Below are 19,608 nucleotides of genomic sequence, written 5' to 3' on the forward strand. Positions count from 1 at the left end.
TGCTGGACCTCAGTGTCTGGGTTGAACGATGGAGGTGGAGACTCTCCTTCAGTATTCTGGGCCGAGGCCGTTTAGGGCCAAAAGGACCTTGCAACCATATCTCATGCGGCAATTATAATAGCAGTGAATGTACAGGGATAGAGTGAGAGGATGGGTAAGAATTTTAGTGCTCCGTGTAAAAAAATATTATGTGACTGGCGCCGGGAAACAACAAGAAGCGCAAACTTGGAAGGGGAAGTGCTTGGATCGTGTGCAACAAACGTGTGACAACTGTGCACCTATTGTGTTTATTGCTGACCATGTGGAAATTGCCTCAGAAGGGTTGAGTAACACAGCTTAAGGCTTTGCTGCAACTGGTTGACAAGCTTCATTTGCTAACTGATTCTCTCTCAGTCTCTATTAAACAGGTTGCTTCGTTCTACTGGCCTTGTGCTTATATTTATCTGTTGACCTTTCTTGCCTCATTATGCAGGGGAGATCTATGGCAACTGGACGTTACCTTTAAACACGTCCCACATTTGGCAGCCGAGGATGAGAGAGGTAAGTTGAACAGCAGCCTTTTCCAGTAATGGGCCTCATCTCTAAAGTAATGCAGATCCTGGGATTTGCATCCCAGAGTTCAGCCAGAGTGGACACACAGGGGAATGTTACTCCAGCCAGGAGGACTTCCTGTCATACCTGGTCTGGAGCATCTTGCCCCTGTGTGTGACCTGATAGATGGGTGTGACCCTGGCAGACCCTGCAAAAGGGCTGGTTGCGCAGCCATCTTCCCCTCCTCCTTTTGCTTTTTCGCCTTGTTCCCTCTTGATGCTTTTGCTGTCTACATGGGCTCATTTGCCACATGGGATGAACCCACACTCTCTTCTGTAACTACAAGCTAAAGCCTGCTTTCAGGATCATACTGTGAATTGAATGCAAGTAAACGTCTAACTACTTTTAAGAGAAGACTGTTGTATCCTTATTCTTTGAAGAGGGATTAAAGGGGAATTTACCAGGAACAATCCAATCTGAACAAGCCAGACTGGATTGCTTAACTCAAGCGATTCAAACGAATCTATCAACTAGCTTCCTCCAACATACAGGGAAATGTACTCTGCCGATCAGAAGGTCGGCGGTTCGAATCCCCGCGATGGGGTGAGTTCCTGTTGTTCGGTCCCTGCTCCTGCCACTAGCAGTTTGAAAGCACAACAAAGTGCAAGTAAATAAATAGGTACCGCTCCGGCAGGAAGGTAAACGGCATTTCCGTGCACTGCTCTGGTTCGCCAGAAGCGGCTTAGTCATGCTGGCCACATGACCCGGAAGCTGTACGCCGGCTCCCTCGGCCAATAAAGCGAGATGAGCACCGCAACCCCAGAGTCGTCCGTGACTGGACTTAACTGTCAAGGGTCCCTTTACTTTTATTAGCTCACTAGCATGAGTGTGGAAGGATAATATTTAATCAATATATCCTCTCCTACTATCCACAGCATTCCCACATTTCTTGTCGCCAATACTAGTATCTGTGGTGTGACCTGATCCACGTTGTGTCTCTTTTCTCCCACAGATCCAAGGAGCAATCATCGTTTCCAGCCTGGTTGAGGTGGTCATTGGTCTGGTGGGCCTCCCTGGGGCCATGCTAAACTACATTGGGCCCCTCACCGTCACTCCCACCGTCTCCTTAATTGGGCTGTCCGTGTTCCAAGCTGCCGGCGACAGAGCAGGATCGCACTGGGGCATTGCAGCACTGTAAGCACCACTTTTTCAGTACTGCAGAATTTCAAATTGACGCAAAAGTAGAGTTGCAGAACTACAGTGGTACCTTGGTTTACAAACGTAATCCATTCCCGAAGTCCGTTCTTAAACCAAAGCGTTCTTAAAACAAGGGGCGTCCTTTCCCATAGCAGCGGGGGACTCAATTTACAAATGGAACACACTCAACGGGAAGCAGAACATGTTCTGCTTCCAAGGCAAAGTTCACAAACCAAAACACCTACTTCCGGGTTTGCAGCGTTCTTAATCCAAGTTGTTCATAAACTAAGCTGTTCCTAAACCAAGGTACCACTGTACTGCATAATCTCAAAAGCAACAAACTGCAGATGCACAAACTAGCCAGTTGCCGAAAGACTTCCTCATCAAGTTGTTCGACTGCCGGGCCAATTCCCTTGTGTGTGATTATGTGTCTAATTTTGGAGCATTTCCTAATTGATCCTCAGTTTTAGATGAAATGTGTAAAGTGCTCACTGATATGTTAGTTGCAATGATGTCGTTCGAAAGGGAGAGAGAAAGGAAAAGGTCACAGAATGCTATAGGATTTTCTAGCTAGTGCTTTGACAATTATCAAGATTCAGGTTTAAATTCCAAAATGTGTTTCTCTGGTACGTCAGTTTTGACTCGATAATATCTCAATTAAATCCTGATATATATTCCACTGTGACATAAAATCTTCATAAAATCAGAAAATAAAAACAGAACTTAAATATACTGGGTATAATCCAGAGCAAACTAGGTACAGTGGTACCACAGGTTAAGTACTTAATTCGTTCCGGAGGTCCGTTCTTAACCTGAAACTGTTCTTAACCTGAAGCACCACTTTAGCTAATGGGGCCTCCTGCTGCCGCCGCGCCGCTGGAGCACAATTTCTGTTCTCATCCTGAAGCAATGTTCTTAACCTGAAGCACTATTTCTGGGTTAGCGGAGTCTGTAACCTGAAGCGTATGTAACCTGAGGTGTATGTAACCCGAGGTACCACTGTACTCTGAGATTATTAGACATGAATTATTACTGCTATGTGGGCTCAAGTATCTCAGGGTTGTGGGTCTAGATTCAGGTAGGTAGCCTTGTTGGTCTGACGCAGTCGAAATATGTAAAAAAATTGTCCCGTAGCACCTTAAAGGTAAAGGTACCCCTGCCCATACGGGCTAGTCTTGCCAGAGTCTAGGGTTGTGCGCTCATCTCACTCTAAAGGCCAGGAGCCAGCGCTGTCCGAAGACACTTCCAGGTCACGTGGCCAGCGTGACAAGCTGCATCTGGCAAGCCAGCGCAGCACACAGAACGCCGTTTACCTTCCCGCTGGTAAGCGGTCCCTATTTATCTACTTGCACCCGAGGGTGCTTTCGAACTGCAAGGTTGGCAGGCGCTGGGACCGAACAATGGGAGCGCACCCCGCCGCGGGGATTCGAACCGCCGACCTTTCGATCGGCAAGTCCTAGGTGCTGAGGCTTTAACCCACAGCGCCACCTGCGTCCCATAGCACCTTAGAGACCAACTAAGTTTGTTCTTGGTATAAGCTTTCGTGTGCATGCACACTTCTTCAGACACACTGAAACAGAAGGTTTGTGGGTGTTAGTGTCAGATTAAAATCAGAGGCACATTAGGGACTCTACTGCACTAATTTTTCAACTTGTGGAGAAAGAACGAATCAAATCCGCGAAGGAACAGAACAGCTGCAGAGTTGTAATTCCTAAGCACAAATCACTTTATAAGGCCAAATCCTGCTCCAGTGCAGTCAGTGGCGTAGCGTGGGGGGTGCAGGGGGGCCGGCCGCACCGGGCGCAACATCTGGGGGTTAGGGTTAGGGGGCGCAAATCCACGGGTTAGGGTGCGCAAATTACTTGCCTTGCCCCGGGTGCTGACAACCCACGCTACGCCACTGAGTGCCGTTAAATTTCTCCATCCAGAACAGATTCGAGGCCAGTTCATGTGACTTGCCGCTGCCAGCAATGCCAATTTTTGTTTTTGAAAACGTAGAAGTCAAAATTGCACAGATAACATTACGTTCTTGGCGAGTGAATCTTTAACAGTAGCAAAAGTCGTGCAATTTGAAGTTGTGTGAATGGGTTCTAATGTTTCTGTGCCCTGATTGCTCTTGATCTCCGCTTTTCACGATGCCTTTTTCTCTTTTGAACAGGTCGATTTTCTTAATCATTTTGTTTGCTCAGTACCTGCGAAACGTGTCTTTTCTCCTCCCCGGCTACAAATGGGGACAAGGGTGCACTGTGTTCCGAATTCAGATCTTCAAGATGTTCCCGGTAAGAAAGGTCCCCATTGTTCAATGGTCACAGTCTGGTCAGATTTTGATGATTTCACTCCATTATCCAAGGGCTTGTTTTATTTATTTATTACATTTTAATTCCAAAAACAACCTCAGGGTAGTATATAAGGTTCACTTACCTGAATTCTGGGTGGGAGGCTGTTGCGGCCTGGCTTAGCCCCCCCCCCCCCCCCGGAACACGGAGGAATTCTTTCCCGGCTTGTGGGACTTCCCGCCAAAATTCTTTATTTGAATCGGCTAATCATGGCCTTTGTGGGCAGAATGGAGTGAGCAAGTCTTCACTCTGGTCCATCACTGGAAGGTTTAAGCTGACTGCGCCTTTTAATTCCAAAAACAACATACCAAATGTCCTCTGTTTTCCAGGACACGTCCTCATTTTCATAGGCATGTAAAATGAGAGTCGTCATAGCGATCCATAGCTAAAAGCAGAAGTCTACAAATGTGTCCTTTTTTTTTTTTTTTTCTCTTCAAAATATGGCTTCCCTACCACCTGTGGGATAGTTTTAAGCTCAGAGTAAATGACTGGTTCAAGGGAACTCAACAGAGTCTAATAATAAAAATAATTTATTATTTCTACCCCACCCATCTGGCTAGGTTTGCCCAGCCACTCTGGGCGGCTCCCAACAGAACATGAAAAACACAATAAAGGCTCGAACATAAAAACTTCCCTAAAGAGGGCTGCCTTCAGATGTCTTCTAAAAGTCAGATAGTTGATTATTTCCTTGACATCTGATGGGAGGGTGTTCCACAGGGCGGGTGCCACCACTGAGAAGGCCCTCTGCCTGGTTCCCTGTAATCTCACTTTTAGCAGTGAGGGAACTGCCAGAAGGCTCTCGGCGCTGGACCTCAGTATCCGGGCAGAACGATAGGGGTGGAGATGCTCCTTCAGGTATACTGGGCTGAGTATCAATGAAAATCACCTGGCGAGGATGAAATATCTCTTCCCTAGCCAAGAGGGAGAGAGAAAGAGTGGCAGAAAGAGAGAAGGGTGGGGAAAGAGGGGATGGCTTGGTTCTCCTCAGTGCCTCACTGGCTTAAGCTGTCCACTGTCAGCATCCCTCCAAGGAAATCTGCTATATACCACCCCTACCATATCCTAGATCACAGATGTGGGGAACCTCCTGTCTGCAGGGCAGATTTGGCCTGACACAGATGTCAGTTTGTCCCAAGAGGCTGTTTCTATCGGAACCTGCGTTCAACCGAGCTCCTCCGGAATCGTCCTCCGACGATAATTAACGACCTGAGCCTCTAATAAGGCTCCAAACAGGTTCCCATTTTGCAGAGTTACAAAGCAGCAGAAGTGATGAGAAATAAGAGCTACATATGAAATATGAGCTAAGAGTTTTATTACCAAGCTACACAGACAGAAAAGAAATACATTCTCTCTCTGTGAGAGCAGAGAGTAACTGAAAAACAAAGGAACAGGAAACCGGCAAACATCACATCCGTCTCCTGTCTTCCGTGAGACTTCCAACAGTATGGAATCTCTGGAATGTAAACAGAGTCCTGTGACTCCAAGCACTGCACAGTGGCAACACATAGAAACCAACAGTTTCCACCCCACACCTAACACCAGAAGGCCAAATTGTTCATTTGGAGCTGGAAAAAAGGGACAGGATTTAACTCTTCCGTTTCCTGCCACTTTCCCCATCTGTTTCCCCAGTCATGGGGGTCCCGGGCGCATGCTTATCTTGCAAATGCATAGAACATGTAGCTAAACCCTTAGCAAGACACAGATGTGAAACTAGGAAGGGAACTTCTCTCTCTGTTTCTATCGAGAGCTTACTTTGGCTCGAGGGCAAAGAAAAACGGAGCGTTTCCATTTTCACGCAATAAAAAGGAATGAAAGGGTTGACATGCGGCGAATGCTGTGAGTGAGGAATTAATTGTGTCGATGGTCACAGTGTCTCTCAGAATGACGAATAGGGAGCTTGAGAACTTGCACAACCCCGTTCCTCACAGCAATTGCAGTGGTGCTGAAAAAGCTGTCTCAGGGAAGAATCTAATGTTCCCAGTGGCAAAACGTAGCAGGATGGATGCGAGGAAAATGCAATTTCAAGAGAAGCAAAGTTTGGATTCCGTGCTATGGATGAGGGTAAATATTGAAGCACGTTTAATACAAGCACGGACGTCATATTGAAAGGACCCTAACCTGTGGGTTGTAAAATTCAACAGCCTCTCTGGAGTCTTGTCATCTTGGATACCAGAAATAATTTCAAAATGGAACGAGCAAAGACTTTTATTTAATTTACGGATTGCCTCCCCTAAGGCACCCCAGAGTGATTTACGACAGTTGCATGTATAAAAATAGTTTAAACCACAGGTCAGCAAACTTTTTCAGCAGGGGGCCGGTCCACTGTCCCTCAGAACTTGGGGGGGGGGGGCAGACTATATTTTGAAAAATAGTAATGAATGAATTCCTATGCCCCACAAATAACCCACAGATGCATTTTAAATAAAAGCACACATCCTACTCATGTAAAAACACGCTGATTCCCAGACTGTCTGTGGGCCGGATTGAGTCGGATCTGGCCCCCGGGCCTTAGTTTGCTTACCTATGGTTTAAACAATCACATATGAGAGAGAGAGTTTAAAACAACCACCGCACATAAATAAAATTATGTAAATTCAGTACAGCTACTAGTTGGGAAAGGCATATGTAGCGAGTATAGCAAAGCAGAAAGCTTATGCCCCTGTTTCCCTTCCCCTCTTTGAATTAGTCAGGCTGCAATCCTGTCCAGTTTCCCAGAAGTAAGTCTCATTGAACTTGGCAAGATTTAGGTAAAGGTAAAGGGACCCCTGACCATTAGGTCCAGTCGTGGCCGACTCTGGGGTTGTGGCGCTCATCTCGCTTTACTGGCAGAGGAAGCCGGCGTACAGCATGACTAGGCTGCTTCTGGCGAACCAGAGCAGCACATGGAAACGCCGTTTAGCTTCCCGCCAGAGTGGTACCTATTTATCTACTTGCACTTTGACATGCTTTCGAACTGCTATGTTGGCAGGAGCAGAGCAACGGGAGCTCACCCCGTCGCGGGGATTTGAACCGCCGACCTTCTGGTCGGCAAGTCCTAGGCTCTGTGGTTTAACCCACAGCGCCACCCGCGCCCCTGGCAAGATTTACGTCTGAGTAAATGTTCACAGGATTTGCTGTGTGTGGCTGTGTGTGGCAAGTTAGGGCAGTGAAAGCAGTGGGTACCATTGCCATATCTGTTTCCTCTTCAGATCATTCTGGCCATCTTGGTGGTCTGGCTGCTGTGTTACATTCTGACAGTGACAGATGTATTTCCTCGTGATGTAGATGCCTATGGATTCAAGGCCAGAACAGACGCTAGAGGAGAAATAATATCCATTGCACCGTGGTTCCGTCTCCCTTACCCTTGTAAGTAACGATGGATATTCCCTTCCGACTCTTGCTTCTCCATCTCCCCAGCTTCCATCTTCACAACAACCCTCTGAGGTAGATCTGTGGGGTCAAAATCACCCAGTAAGCTTCAGAGCTGAGTAAGGACTTATTGGCAAATGTAAAGATAAAGGTACCCCTGACCGTTAGGTCCAGTCACAGATGACTCTGGGATTGCGCACTCATCTCGCTCTATAGGCTGAGGGAGCCAGCATTTGTCCACAGACAGCTTCCGGGCCATGTGGCCAGCATGACTAAGCCGCTTCTGGCGAACCAGAGCAGCGCACGGAAATGCCATTTACCTTCCTGCCGGAGTGGTACCTATTTATCTACTTGCACTTTGACGTGCTTTCGAACTGCTAGGTTGGCAGGAGCAGGGACCGAGCAACGGGAGCTCACCCCGCCATGGGGATTCAAACTGCCAACCTTCTGATCGGCAAGTCCTAGGCTCTGTGGTTTAGACCACAGCGCCACCTGCATGCCAAATGTATGATGTGCAGGACCTTGTTAGAACACCCCCCATAGCCACAGCCCTCAGGATAGTCCATAGCTGCATCTATGGGGGAAGAGTCCAAAATTTCATGAATCTCTGTCTTCACACATACTCACTAAGTGCTAGCCATTATTGTTGTTGCTATTATTATTATTATTATTTATTAATAATAATTGATTGAGTTTATATACCACCATATACCTGGAGGTCTCAGGGCGGTCCACAGAAAAGATCACAACATATATAATCAGAATAAAAACAATAACCCAATATCAGCCCCCCAGGAAAGAGCCACATTTTAAAAGGGTATAGGATATGTCCCTAGCTAGGTTTTGGGAATGAGGCAGGAGGATTCTAGGACCCTGTCAGAGCCCTCACACGTCCTTCCCAAAGTTTGGTAAACAGCAGGGGGAAGGTTGCAAAGGTGGGGTGAGTCAAATGTTGTTGAAGACCTTCAAAAATTCCCTCAGGGGCCGTGTGTTGGACTGGCCTGGTATAAAGGATTGTGTGGGTTAATCTGTGAGAGAGTTGATGTGGTTTGGATGAGGAATAAAGTGTTCAGGTTATACCAAGGGCCTTCTCGGTAGTGGCACCTACCCTGTGGAACGCCCTCCCATCAGATGTCAAGGAGATAAAGAACTATGCAACTTTTAGAAGACACCTGAAGGTTGTTGGGATACTGCCAGGGAGACAAAGTCCATCTTGACTCCACGTCGTCTCCGGACGTCCATCGATCTCCCGTAGACACGCAGTATCAGCAATTAGCGACAGGAGCTCTAGAAACAGCTTCCCACATTCTAGAGCCGATGCACGCTCTTATCAACAGATATGCACAGCGAAAGATGCAGTCAGGAGAGCATTATATAGAAGTTTATTCAGCGTCGATCAGAACAAAGAAAAACGTGACAGACTGCTTGAGAGTTCCGGCAGAGAGAGAGAGAAACGAAAAGCAAAGACACAACATAAACATCCTGTGAGACAGGAAATACGCAGACTCTGACACAAAAAACCTGCTCCCTTTTAAGGTGGAACGGAAATATCCTAACAAAGGTAGCCCTGTATGGGGAAGTTTTGAATATTTGGTGTTTTATTATGCTCTTATATTTGGAAGCCGCCCGGAGTGGCTGGGGCAAATAATAGAATTTATTGTGATTATTGCTGCTGTTATTATTCAGTTTTAAAGTGAAGGCAACGTTCTTCTCCAGCTAACAGCTGCTCCCCTTTGCTTGCTCTAGGCCAGTGGGGCATCCCCACAGTGACAGCTGCCGCCGTGCTGGGCATGTTCAGCGCTACCTTGTGTGGGATCGTTGAGTCTATCGGCGATTATTATGCTTGTGCTAGGCTTGCAGGCGCTCCACCTCCACCTGTGCATGCCATTAACAGGTAGGAGAGATGCAGCATCCTTGCATTGCATGGATATTTGACGCATTACCTCAGGCAATGGTAGTTCAGTAGCCGGGGCACTAGGTCAGAGATGGGGAGCCTGTGGTCTTCTTAGGATCCCACCTTTCATGGGTTAAAATAATCTAAACTGCAGGGGTTAAAATAATCTAAACCGTAGACCACAAGACGCACCTAGTTTTTGGAGGAGGAAAACAAGAAAAAAAATATTCTGAATCTCAGAAGCCAGAACAGCAAGAGGGATCACTGCACAGCAAAAGCAGCAATCCCTTTTGGTGTTCTGGCTTCTGGGATAGCTGCGCAGCCTGCATTCGCTCCATAAGACGCACACACATTTCCCCTTACTTTTTAGGAGGGAATCTTATAGAGCAAAAAATACAGTATTTTTTGCAGCTCCCTCCTGCAAAAAATTAATAAAAAATGAAATGAAATAAACTATTGGAGGTAGGCATGTGGAAAACCTAATGCAATAACTGGAGTTCTTTTCTTTTTCTCTCTCTTCCCTCTCAGGGGCATTTTTACAGAGGGAATCTCTTGTATCATTGCTGGTTTGCTGGGCACTGGCAATGGTTCTACTTCCTCGAGCCCCAACATTGGCGTCTTGGGCATCACCAAGGTACCACCCCGCGATGTTTGATTTCGCCTTCTGTTTCTTGCTGGATTTCTGCCAGTCACAGTTCCTGGGGCTATGCTGGGAGGAGAGTCGGGAACAACTGCCGGAGCTGAACGCAGCAGCTGCTTGCTTCTCTCCTCCGCTCCAGAAGCAGAACGTGGCTCCCAGTTTCTGGAACCTGGGCAAGATCAGCCGCAGGTTTTGATCTTCCAGTTCCATCCTAGTTTGGGCTTCTGGTTACTTTGATTTCATGTACGTGGCAGCCTCCCATGGAATCCTGGGACTATTTCAGTGGGTGCAGGGTAAAGAAGACGAGGAAGCTCCCATTGCCTGGAGAAGAGGAGGTTAAGGGGTGATATGATAGCCATGTTCAAATATATAAAAGGATGTCACATAGAGGAGGGAGAAAGGTTGTTTTCTGCTGCTCCAGAGAAGCGGACACGGAGCAATGGATCCAAACTACAAGAAAGAAGATTCCACCTAAACATTAGGAAGAACTTCCTGACAGTAAGAGCTGTTTGACAGTGGAATTTGCTGCCAAGGAGTGTGGTGGAGTCTCCTTCTTTGGAGGTCTTTAAGCAGAGGCTTGACAACCATATGTCAGGAGTGCTCTGATGGTGTTTCCTGCTTGGCAGGGGGTTGGACTCGATGGCCCTTGTGGTCTCTTCCAATTCTATGATTCTATGATTCTATGACTAGGTCAGACTGTTGGTCCATCTAAGGTTTTGGCAGAGGTCCTTAACATATTTTTAAACTGTAGATGTTAAGTCAGGGGGCAGAGAAGCTGTGGCTTTTCAGAGGCCACTGAACTATAGCTCCATCTCTGGCCAAGTTATCCCTGTGGTAAGGACAGAACATCAGGAAGCATGCATCAGAACTTTTATATGTGAAGGAATGGGCCGTTTTTTGCACCAGTGGTTCTACAGGTGTAGCTCTGTCCATTGAAAGTGAAATATACTCGGAGTCGAGAGTGGATTTCATGCTCTTTATTCAGCTCATAGTGGTGAGGAGGAATGGAAGTTCCCCCAGAATGTCTGCTTTATATACATTATTTACACAATGGGCCCCACGTGATTGGCTAATTCCGGGATTCTCCTGCAGGCCAATCAGGTTGCAGATTCACTTCCACCTGGAGCTGGATTGGGTGGCTCCTGTGGACCAATCAGACTGCTGCATTCTGGAGCCTATTGTTCTAGGACCAATCAGACTGCTGCATTCTGAATCCTATTGTTCTAGGACCAATCAGACTGCTGCATTTTGGATCCTGTTCAACTCAGTACATAACAGAAAGATTCGCCCACCTGTATTGCTTGTCATGCAGAATGCCCCACCTGTACAACCCCTGGCGTCTCCAGAGTCAGTGGCAGGAGATGAAAGGAGAGGCGAGACTCCCATTTTCTTCCTGAGACCTGGGAGTGCTGCTGTTTGCTGGAGCAGAGAGTGCTGGGCTAGAGGCCTGGCTGAGAGGTAGCCTCTAGAGGCTGTTGGGTTCCAGCTGCCGTCATCCGCAGCCAACATGGTTGATTGTCAGGGATGATGGGAGCTGAAGTCCAGCAATATCTGGAGGGCACCATGTCAACTTTCCTCCATATGACCTGTTATAAGTCAGCTTCACATGCAGAATTTAAAGGCACAAAGCTTGGGTGGCTGAATTCAAGGGGAGCTACTTCCAGGTAAGGGCGCAGGTGGCGCTGTGGGTTAAACCACAGAGCCTAGGGCTTGCCGATCAGAAGGTCGGCGGTTCGAATCCCTGCAACGGGGTGCGCTCCCGTTGCTCGGTCCCTGCTCCTGCCAACCTAGCAGTTCGAAAGCACATCAAAGTGCAAGTAGATAAATAGGTACCGCACCAGCAGAAATGTAAACAGTGTTTTCATGCGCTGCTCTGGTTCACCAGAAGCGGCTTAGTCCTGCTGGCCACATGACCCGGAAGCTGTATGCCAGCTCCCTCAGCCAGTAAAGCTAGATGAGCACTGCAACCTCAGAGTTGGTCACGACTGGACCTAATGGTGAGGGGTTCCTTTACCTTTACTTCCAGGTAGTGGAACAGGATTGAAGCTTAAAATCTCACTTTGCTCATGAAGACATGGGACTGATGATCTCTTATGACAGAAACCCTACTGAAAGGGCAAAGCCTAGAGTCGTCGGGTACTATACAAAAGAAATGCAAATTCTCCCGTCCTGGAGACGTCAGCGCAATAAATAGATGCAACAGAACCCCCTTCTCCCTGCAGCAATATGGGAAGCAGACATGGAGATGAATAACAATATTGTTAAGGATGAACATATGATTAACTGGCTGTTACTCGTGTTTTTGCTCTTCCTATACAGGTAGGCAGCAGAAGAGTGGTACAGTACGGTGCTGGAATCATGCTCATTTTGGGAACCATTGGCAAATTTACAGCTTTGTTTGCCTCCCTCCCTGACCCAATCCTTGGAGGGATGTTCTGCACGTTGTTTGGTAAGTTACCTTTATTCTGCTGTGCAAAATACAGTAAGCAGGATATTATTATTTCTTATAAATATAGCAACGTGCAAGAAAACCTATAGAATATAGTCACTTACTTGTAGTAATGTGGTAGTGATTCTTCAATTTCAACTTTGTTGGACTGGTCATATTGTTCGGATGCCTGATTATCATCTTCTAAAGCAACTACTTTATTCCCAATTTAAGAATGGAAAGCGAAATACCAGTGGACAACAAAAGAGGTTTAAAGACACTCTCAAGGCAAATCTTTTTTTTTAAAAAAATGGAGTATAAACATAAACTGGGAAACACTGGCCTGTGAGCGCTCCAGTTGGAGAACAGCCTTTACCAAAGGTGTCATGGACTTTGAAGATGCTCAAACTCAGGACGAAAGAGAGAAATGTGCTAAGAGGAAGGCATGCTTGGCAAAGCCTCACCGTGATCAACTCCTGCCTAGAAACCTGTGTCCCCACTGTGGAAGGATCCAGAAGTGGCCTCCATAATCACTTATGGACTCACTGTTAAGGCCATATTCATGGAAGACAATCTCACTCAGCTACAAGTGATTGCCAAGGAAGAAGAAGAAGAAGAAGTCATGTGGAAATAGCTATGTGTTTTTAGTCATGACCAGGATCTTAATGAAAGTTGCTGTTTGTTGTTTAGTTGTGTCCGACTCTTCGTGACCCCATGGACCAGAGCATGCCAGGCACTCCTGTCTTCCACTGCCTCCTGCAGATTGGTCAAACTTATGTTAGTAGCTTCGAAAACACTGTCCAACCATCTCGTCCTCTGCCGTCCCCTTCTCCTTGTGACCTCCATCTCTCCCAACATCAGGGTCTTTTCCAGGGAGTCTTCTCTTCTCATGAGGTGGCCAAAGTCTTGGAGCCTCAGCTTCAGGATCTGTCCTTCCAGTGAGCACTCAGGGCTGATTTCCTTCAGAATGGAAAGGTTTGATCTTCTTGCAGTCCATGGGACTCTCAAGAGTCTCCTCCAGCACCATAATTCAAAAGCATCAATTCAAGCAGAGCCAAAAGCACAATTTAAACCACAGCTGAACCTGAACATAGTAAAAGCTTGCAATGGTTTGATTCCCTGCCAGCATTTCAGATATTAGGCCTGAGGTTGCCCTATTTTTCCTCCTCTTTTTCCAGAATACACATTTATCTGAATGAAAGTTTTAGAGGTGGCCACATGAGGACTATTAAATTAAAGTGAAGAGTGAAGTGTGTTTTGCAAAGTTTTGACAAAGAGCGAAGCTGTAAGCAGTTTAAAAACAACTCAGAGACTTCCCAAGCTAAAAACACAAAAGCAAAAGTATTAGGAAAGCATCTATATATTAAAGGGGATTTGTCAATATTATTTCTCCCACTTTAATATTCTGTCTCAGAACACACACACAAAAGTGTTTCCAAATCTGACATAGCTGTATTTTATTTTGCCAGCTACTGGAGGGAGAGCAAAACTGTCTGCTCCGTTTAAGTAAAGCAGTACTAAAAATTTAAGGATGACCATAAAACATTTGGGGCAATCGCATTCCCACATTACTCTTCCCCGGTAATGTTCTCTTCACTTGGGGCTGCTGCAATGTGTGCGATCCCAGAAAAACAGGTAACAGACAAGGATTTTTCTGAAGCAGCACTGACTGGGGAAGTCGGTCCCTTGCATTGGCCTTTTCTGCAACCTTATAAGAAGAAGAAGAAGAGTTTGGATTTGATATCCCGCCTTTCACTCCCTTTAAGGAGTCTCAAAGCGGCTAACATTCTCCTTTCCCTTCCTCCCCCACAACAAACACTCTGTGAGGTGAGTGGGGCTGAGAGACTTCAGAGAAGTGTGACTGGCCCAAGGTCACCCAGCAGCTGCATGTGGAGGAGCGGAGACGCGAACCCGGTTCCCCAGATTACGAGACTACCGCTCTTAACCACTACACCACACTGGCTCTTTAAGAAGTCTACCGCGCATGTATAATAAAGCTGAGCTTTTCCTCTTTCCCATTTGCAGGCATGATCACAGCCGTGGGTCTCTCCAACCTGCAGTTTGTCGACATGAACTCCTCCCGCAACCTTTTCGTCCTGGGCTTCGCAATGTTTTTTGGGCTCACCGTCCCAAACTACTTAGATTCGCGCCCAAATGCTATCAACACAGGTACAGTCATACCTCGGGTTGAAGTAGCTTCAGGTTAAGTATTTTCGGGTTGCGCTCCACGGTGACCCGGAAGTAACCAAGCGTGTTACTTCCAGGTTTCGCTGCTCGCACATGTGCAGATGCTCAAAATGACATTATGCGCATGCGCTGAAGCCGTGAATCGCCGCATGCGCAGACGCACAGACGCAGGTTGCGTTCGCTTCAGGATGCGAACGGGGCTCCGGAATGGATCCCGTACGCATCCAGAGGTACCACTGTATTGAAAAGTCTCTGGAAAGTCTTTGCCTAATCAGAGGCATACAGAACCTCAGGACTGGACTGGTCCTACAATTAAGAGAGAGAGAGAGAGACAGCCAGCATACGCCCTTCCTCAGCTCCCAGCACTTTGTTCCCTCCTTCTGAGCTGGAGCAGGAAGCAGTGGCGTAGTGTGGGGGGTGCAGGGGGGCCCGGCCGCACCGGGCGCAACATCTGGGGGGAGGCGCTCGCACTCGCAGCTCTCTGCCCCTACCTGGCTCACTCACTCTCTCTCACTGCAGTGCTGGCTGTGCGAATCCGATCCGAGCCGCCGGGTTGCCGCCCACTGTGGAGGGGAGGGTGCCAGGCGTGCGGTGCGGTGCGGAGAGAGAGCGAGGGACTATCTGGGGGAGGGACAGTGCAGCGGGGGGGGGGGGCAAATTACTTGCCTTGCCCCAGGTTAGGGGGCGCAAATTACTTGCCTTGCCCCGGGTGCTGACAACCCACGCTACGCCACTGGCAGGAAGAGCAGCAAAGCTTGCTTGTCAGTCTTGTGTCTCCTCCCAGTCTGGTTAGCTTCTGTATGGGCCAGCCTGGCTTCTAACTAAAGACACACATAGATCTTTCAGGCATCTTGTGGCTCCACATAGTGATTATAATTGTTTGTGGCAGTTCTAGGATTCTATGATGTGCATGGTACATCATCATCATCATCATCATATTTTATTTATATCCCGCCCTCCCCAGCCAAAGCAGCTAACAACAACAGTAAAGTAATACAGCAGTCTAAAATCAATTCATTATAAAATCAGTTCAAACCATTGGGCTAGAGTTCTGTGAGGATTGCCAAAGGAGGGGGGTCAGGCTGTGCCCTGGCCAAAGGCCTGGTGGAACAGCTCTGTCTTGCAGGCCCTGCAGAAAGAGGTCAAGTCCCGCAGGGCCCTAGTCTCTTGTGGCAGAGCGTTCCACCAGATCAGAGCCACAGCCGAAAAAGCCCTGGCTCTAGTCGAGGCCAGCCTAACCTCCCTGTGGCCCGGGACCTCCAAGATGTTTTTGTTTGAAGACTGTAAGGTCCTCTGCAGGACATACCAGGAGAGGCGGTCCCGTAGGTACGAGGGTCCTAAGCCGTATAGGGCTTTAAAGGTTAAAACCAGCACCTTAAACCTGATCCTGTACTCCACCGGAAACCAGTGCAGCTGGTATAGCACTGGCTGAATGTGATCTCGCAGTGAGGACCCCGTAAGGAGTCTCGCCGCAGCTTTCTGCACCCGCTGGAGTTTCTGGGTCAGTCTCAAGGGCAGCCCCACGTAGAGCGAGTTACAATAATCCAGTCTGGAGGTGACCGTCGCCTGGATCACAGTGGCTAGGTCAGGGCGAGAGAGGTAAGGAGCCAACTACTTAGCTTGCTGTTTTCACTGCGCAGTGATCCCTCTTGCTGTTCTGGCTTCTGAGATTCAGAATTTTTTCTTTCTTGTTTTCCTCCTCCAAAAACTAGGTGCGTCTTGTGGTCTGGTACGTCTTATAGAGCGAAAAATACAGTATGCAGTACACTGCATGTGTGAATGGAGCGATGGGTGGATTGGGTGGGAGAGAGAGGCAAAAAGACTCCTTTAGATTGCCTAAACCTACCAAACCAAAAACATGTGCTTTCTGGGACCTTTATCTTTGGCTAATGGGGGCAAATAACTTGGGGTCTGGGTATGTGCTGATGGTGAGGGCAAAGGATGGTAAAAAGGCCTCTTCCTTCAACTGGTTTGATGTGCCATTTTCCTTTGTAGGAAAATGAGTTAGTATAAGAAAATAGGGTTCTGAACTCCATGGAAAGGTGGGTTGGGGAAGGAGAAAATGACATACAAAAGCATATATACCCACGTTTCAATTGTAAATGGGTTGTTTTTAATTTACTAAATTTAACGTTTTCATGCTCAATCCATCTGCAAGTTTCAGTTCAAGCTCGAAAAGCAGTTTTGAATTTGTGATACGATAGGCATGTTGTCAATCTTATTTCTAGGTATTGCTGAAGTGGACCAAATATTAACAGTGCTCTTAACCACAGAAATGTTTGTTGGAGGTGGCATTGCATTCATACTGGACAATACCATCCCAGGTACAAGTTTCATTTTCTTGCAGTATTTTCAGAGTGTTTGTTGTGGGGGAGGAAGGGAAAGGAGAATGTTAGCCGCTTTGAGACTCCTTTGGGTAGTGATAAAAGTGGGATATCAAATCGAAACTGCGAAACCCAAGGCGAGCATTGCTTGTCAGAGGTGACAATTTTTTTAGCTCTCCTACCCCACTAACGGGACGCGGGTGGCGCTATGGGTTAAACCACAGAGCCTAGGACTTGCTGATCGGAAGGTTGGCAGTTCGAATCCCCGCGACGGGGTGAGCTTCCGTTGCTCAGTCCCTGCTCCTGCCAACCTAGCAGTTCAAAGGCACATCAAAGTGCAAGTAGATAAATAGGTACCACTCCGGCGGGAAGGTAAACGGCAATTCCGTGTGCTGCTCTGGTTCATGCTAGCCACATGAACTGGAAGCTGTACGCCGGCTCCCTTGGCCAATAAAGCAAGATGAGCGCCGCAACCCCAGTCGGCCACGACTGGACCTAATGGTTAGGGGTCCCTTTACCCTTGACCTCACTAACAGTGGTGGAGTGTCGAAACGTTGACATTGACTCTTCATCAACTGATGTGGGCTTGAGAGCGCGCACTTGAATATGCAGTGATTGTGGAGGGCTCGGGCACACACGCACATATGTGTCTACACTTAAACGCAGCAAGAATTTCTTTAGTAGAATCCTGATCACACACTGACCATTTTCTGAATTTGGAGCGTTACGCATTTGCTGGAGGGTTGTTTGTATGAACGATCCATATTGCAGATGGTAAGAATTGTGTGCTTTCTACCAAGTTTGAATTAACCATTTGCAAAATGGAGCGTCTAACAATTGAACCATTTAAAGGACTGGTCAGAGGCTGCAGTTTCTTTTAACTACTGTCGCTGTTTGGCCAAGACTGCTGCAGCTGCCATTGAGGAAAAATAGTTTTTAAGTTGAGAAATCTCAGTTTAATCTGCGGTTGTAAACTTGCTTTATTTTGTTAAGAGATTATATGGTTCTCCTCTTTGTTTTGAACACCCCCCAATCTATACTCCTTCCCAGGGACTCTAGAGGAACGTGGTCTAGTACAGTGGAAGGCTGGGGCACATGCAAACAGCGGCACGTCTGCAAAACTGAAGAGTTACGATTTTCCATTTGGAATGGGTGCGGTTAGAAGGATCCAGTGGTTAAAATATGTGCCAATTTGTCCAGTCTTCATGGGTTTTCACTGCGGAACAAAGAGGGATTCCAGCACCCCAGAACAGACAGCAAACACGGCAGAGATTACAGTCATATGTACAAAAGTTTGAAGAGACTCCCATAAGGTATGGAAGTTTGGACAATCTCAGATACGAGGGTATTTAAATCATACCCCATGCCTCAAGCAAATCACACCAGCAGAGGAGATTTTCCTCTGCCAACGTGCTGAGTGAAAGAGAAAGCAGTTAACATTCAGCCTGGCGAACGGTTTAGCAATCTGTAAATTGGCAAGACACCTTTGTTCATGGGCAGAATTCTGCCCCCCCCCCTTCAGTTCTGTCTATCCGGTATGTGCTTGGAAGAAAAAGATGTATTGGTGCTATGTTATGTTTTTGGGAGGCCATTAGCAGAATTGTGTGTATCCTCCTGTCGAAATAAGTAAATCCCACAGTCAAAATGATTCAGTCAAGTGTAATTGCTTTGAACGTACTTTGATTTTTACAGCTGGCCTAGTGTTGTGATTCAAATTAAGGAATTTGGGCAAGAAATGATGCAACAGGTGGAAGGTATTGTTTACATACAGAAACATGAGGACTGCTTGGATTCCTCAAGGAACCAGTTCTGTTTCCAGTACACTTCTAAGTAAAGTGTTGTGGACACTTAAAAGTAAATAATTATTATAATGACCTTGCTGTAAAAAAAATATGCTAGCTAATTAACACCAAACCTTGAAGCACATTACTATGAAAGGGATTAAATCATAGAATCATAGAATCATAGAGTTGGAAGAGACCACAAGGGCCATCGAGTCCAACCCCCTGCCAAGCAGGAACCACCATCAGAGTACTCCTGACATATGGTTGTCAAGCCTCTGCTTAAAGACCTCCAAAGGAGACTCCACCACACTCCTTGGCAGCAAATTCCACTGTCAAACAGCTCTTACTGTCAGGAAGTTCTTCCTAATGTTTAGGTGGAATCTTCTTTCTTGTAGTTTGGATCCATTGCTCCGTGTCCGCTTCTCTGGAGCAGCAGAAAACAACCTTTCTCCCTCCTCTATGTGACATCCTTTTATATATTTGAACATGGCTATTATATCACCCCTTAACCTCCTTCTCTCCAGGCTAAACATGCCCAGCTCCCTTAGCCGTTCCTCATAAGGCATCGTTTCCAGGCCTTTGACCATTTTGGTTGCCCTCCTCTGGACACGTTCCAGTTTGTCAGTGTCCTTCTTGAACTGTGGTGCCCAGAACTGGACACAGTACTCCAGGTGAGGTCTGGCCAGAGCAGAATACAGTGGCACTATTACTTCATTATTAAGCATTTTTCTGAAATCTCCTCCTCTGAAACCTCCTCACTGTTTCCCAGCTCAGGTTATGATTGCTCTGAAATGGAAAATAATAATAATAATATACCTTTATTGTCAATGTACAACCTGTGTACAGTGAAATACAGGGCTTAAGTAACACTTTCTATAATTTATCTCTGACAGTTACAAATCGCTGTTACCCTGCATCTGGTAATGTATGTGCCATAGA

General features: G+C 46.9%; 1 protein-coding gene across 1 annotated transcript in view; it reads left to right on the forward strand.

Moving 5' to 3' along the window:
* The window catches only part of SLC23A1 (solute carrier family 23 member 1), a 29,365-nt gene extending 10,791 nt beyond the window's left edge, over window positions 1-18,574 (forward strand). The window contains exons 5-14 of the mRNA XM_083435355.1: window positions 473-540; window positions 1,544-1,725; window positions 3,887-4,007; window positions 7,253-7,409; window positions 9,159-9,306; window positions 9,835-9,940; window positions 12,266-12,395; window positions 14,400-14,543; window positions 16,790-16,885; window positions 17,936-18,574. Of these exons, the coding sequence (XP_083291481.1) occupies window positions 473-540; window positions 1,544-1,725; window positions 3,887-4,007; window positions 7,253-7,409; window positions 9,159-9,306; window positions 9,835-9,940; window positions 12,266-12,395; window positions 14,400-14,543; window positions 16,790-16,885; window positions 17,936-18,183 (1,400 nt within the window). The 3' untranslated portion in view covers window positions 18,184-18,574. The remainder of the gene's footprint in view (window positions 1-472; window positions 541-1,543; window positions 1,726-3,886; window positions 4,008-7,252; window positions 7,410-9,158; window positions 9,307-9,834; window positions 9,941-12,265; window positions 12,396-14,399; window positions 14,544-16,789; window positions 16,886-17,935) is intronic.
* The last annotated feature ends 1,034 nt before the right edge of the window (window positions 18,575-19,608 follow it).

The sequence above is a fragment of the Podarcis tiliguerta genome (assembly GCF_965153285.1).
Source record: "Podarcis tiliguerta genome assembly, chromosome: 3".
NCBI classification, from domain to species: domain Eukaryota; kingdom Metazoa; phylum Chordata; class Lepidosauria; order Squamata; family Lacertidae; genus Podarcis; species Podarcis tiliguerta.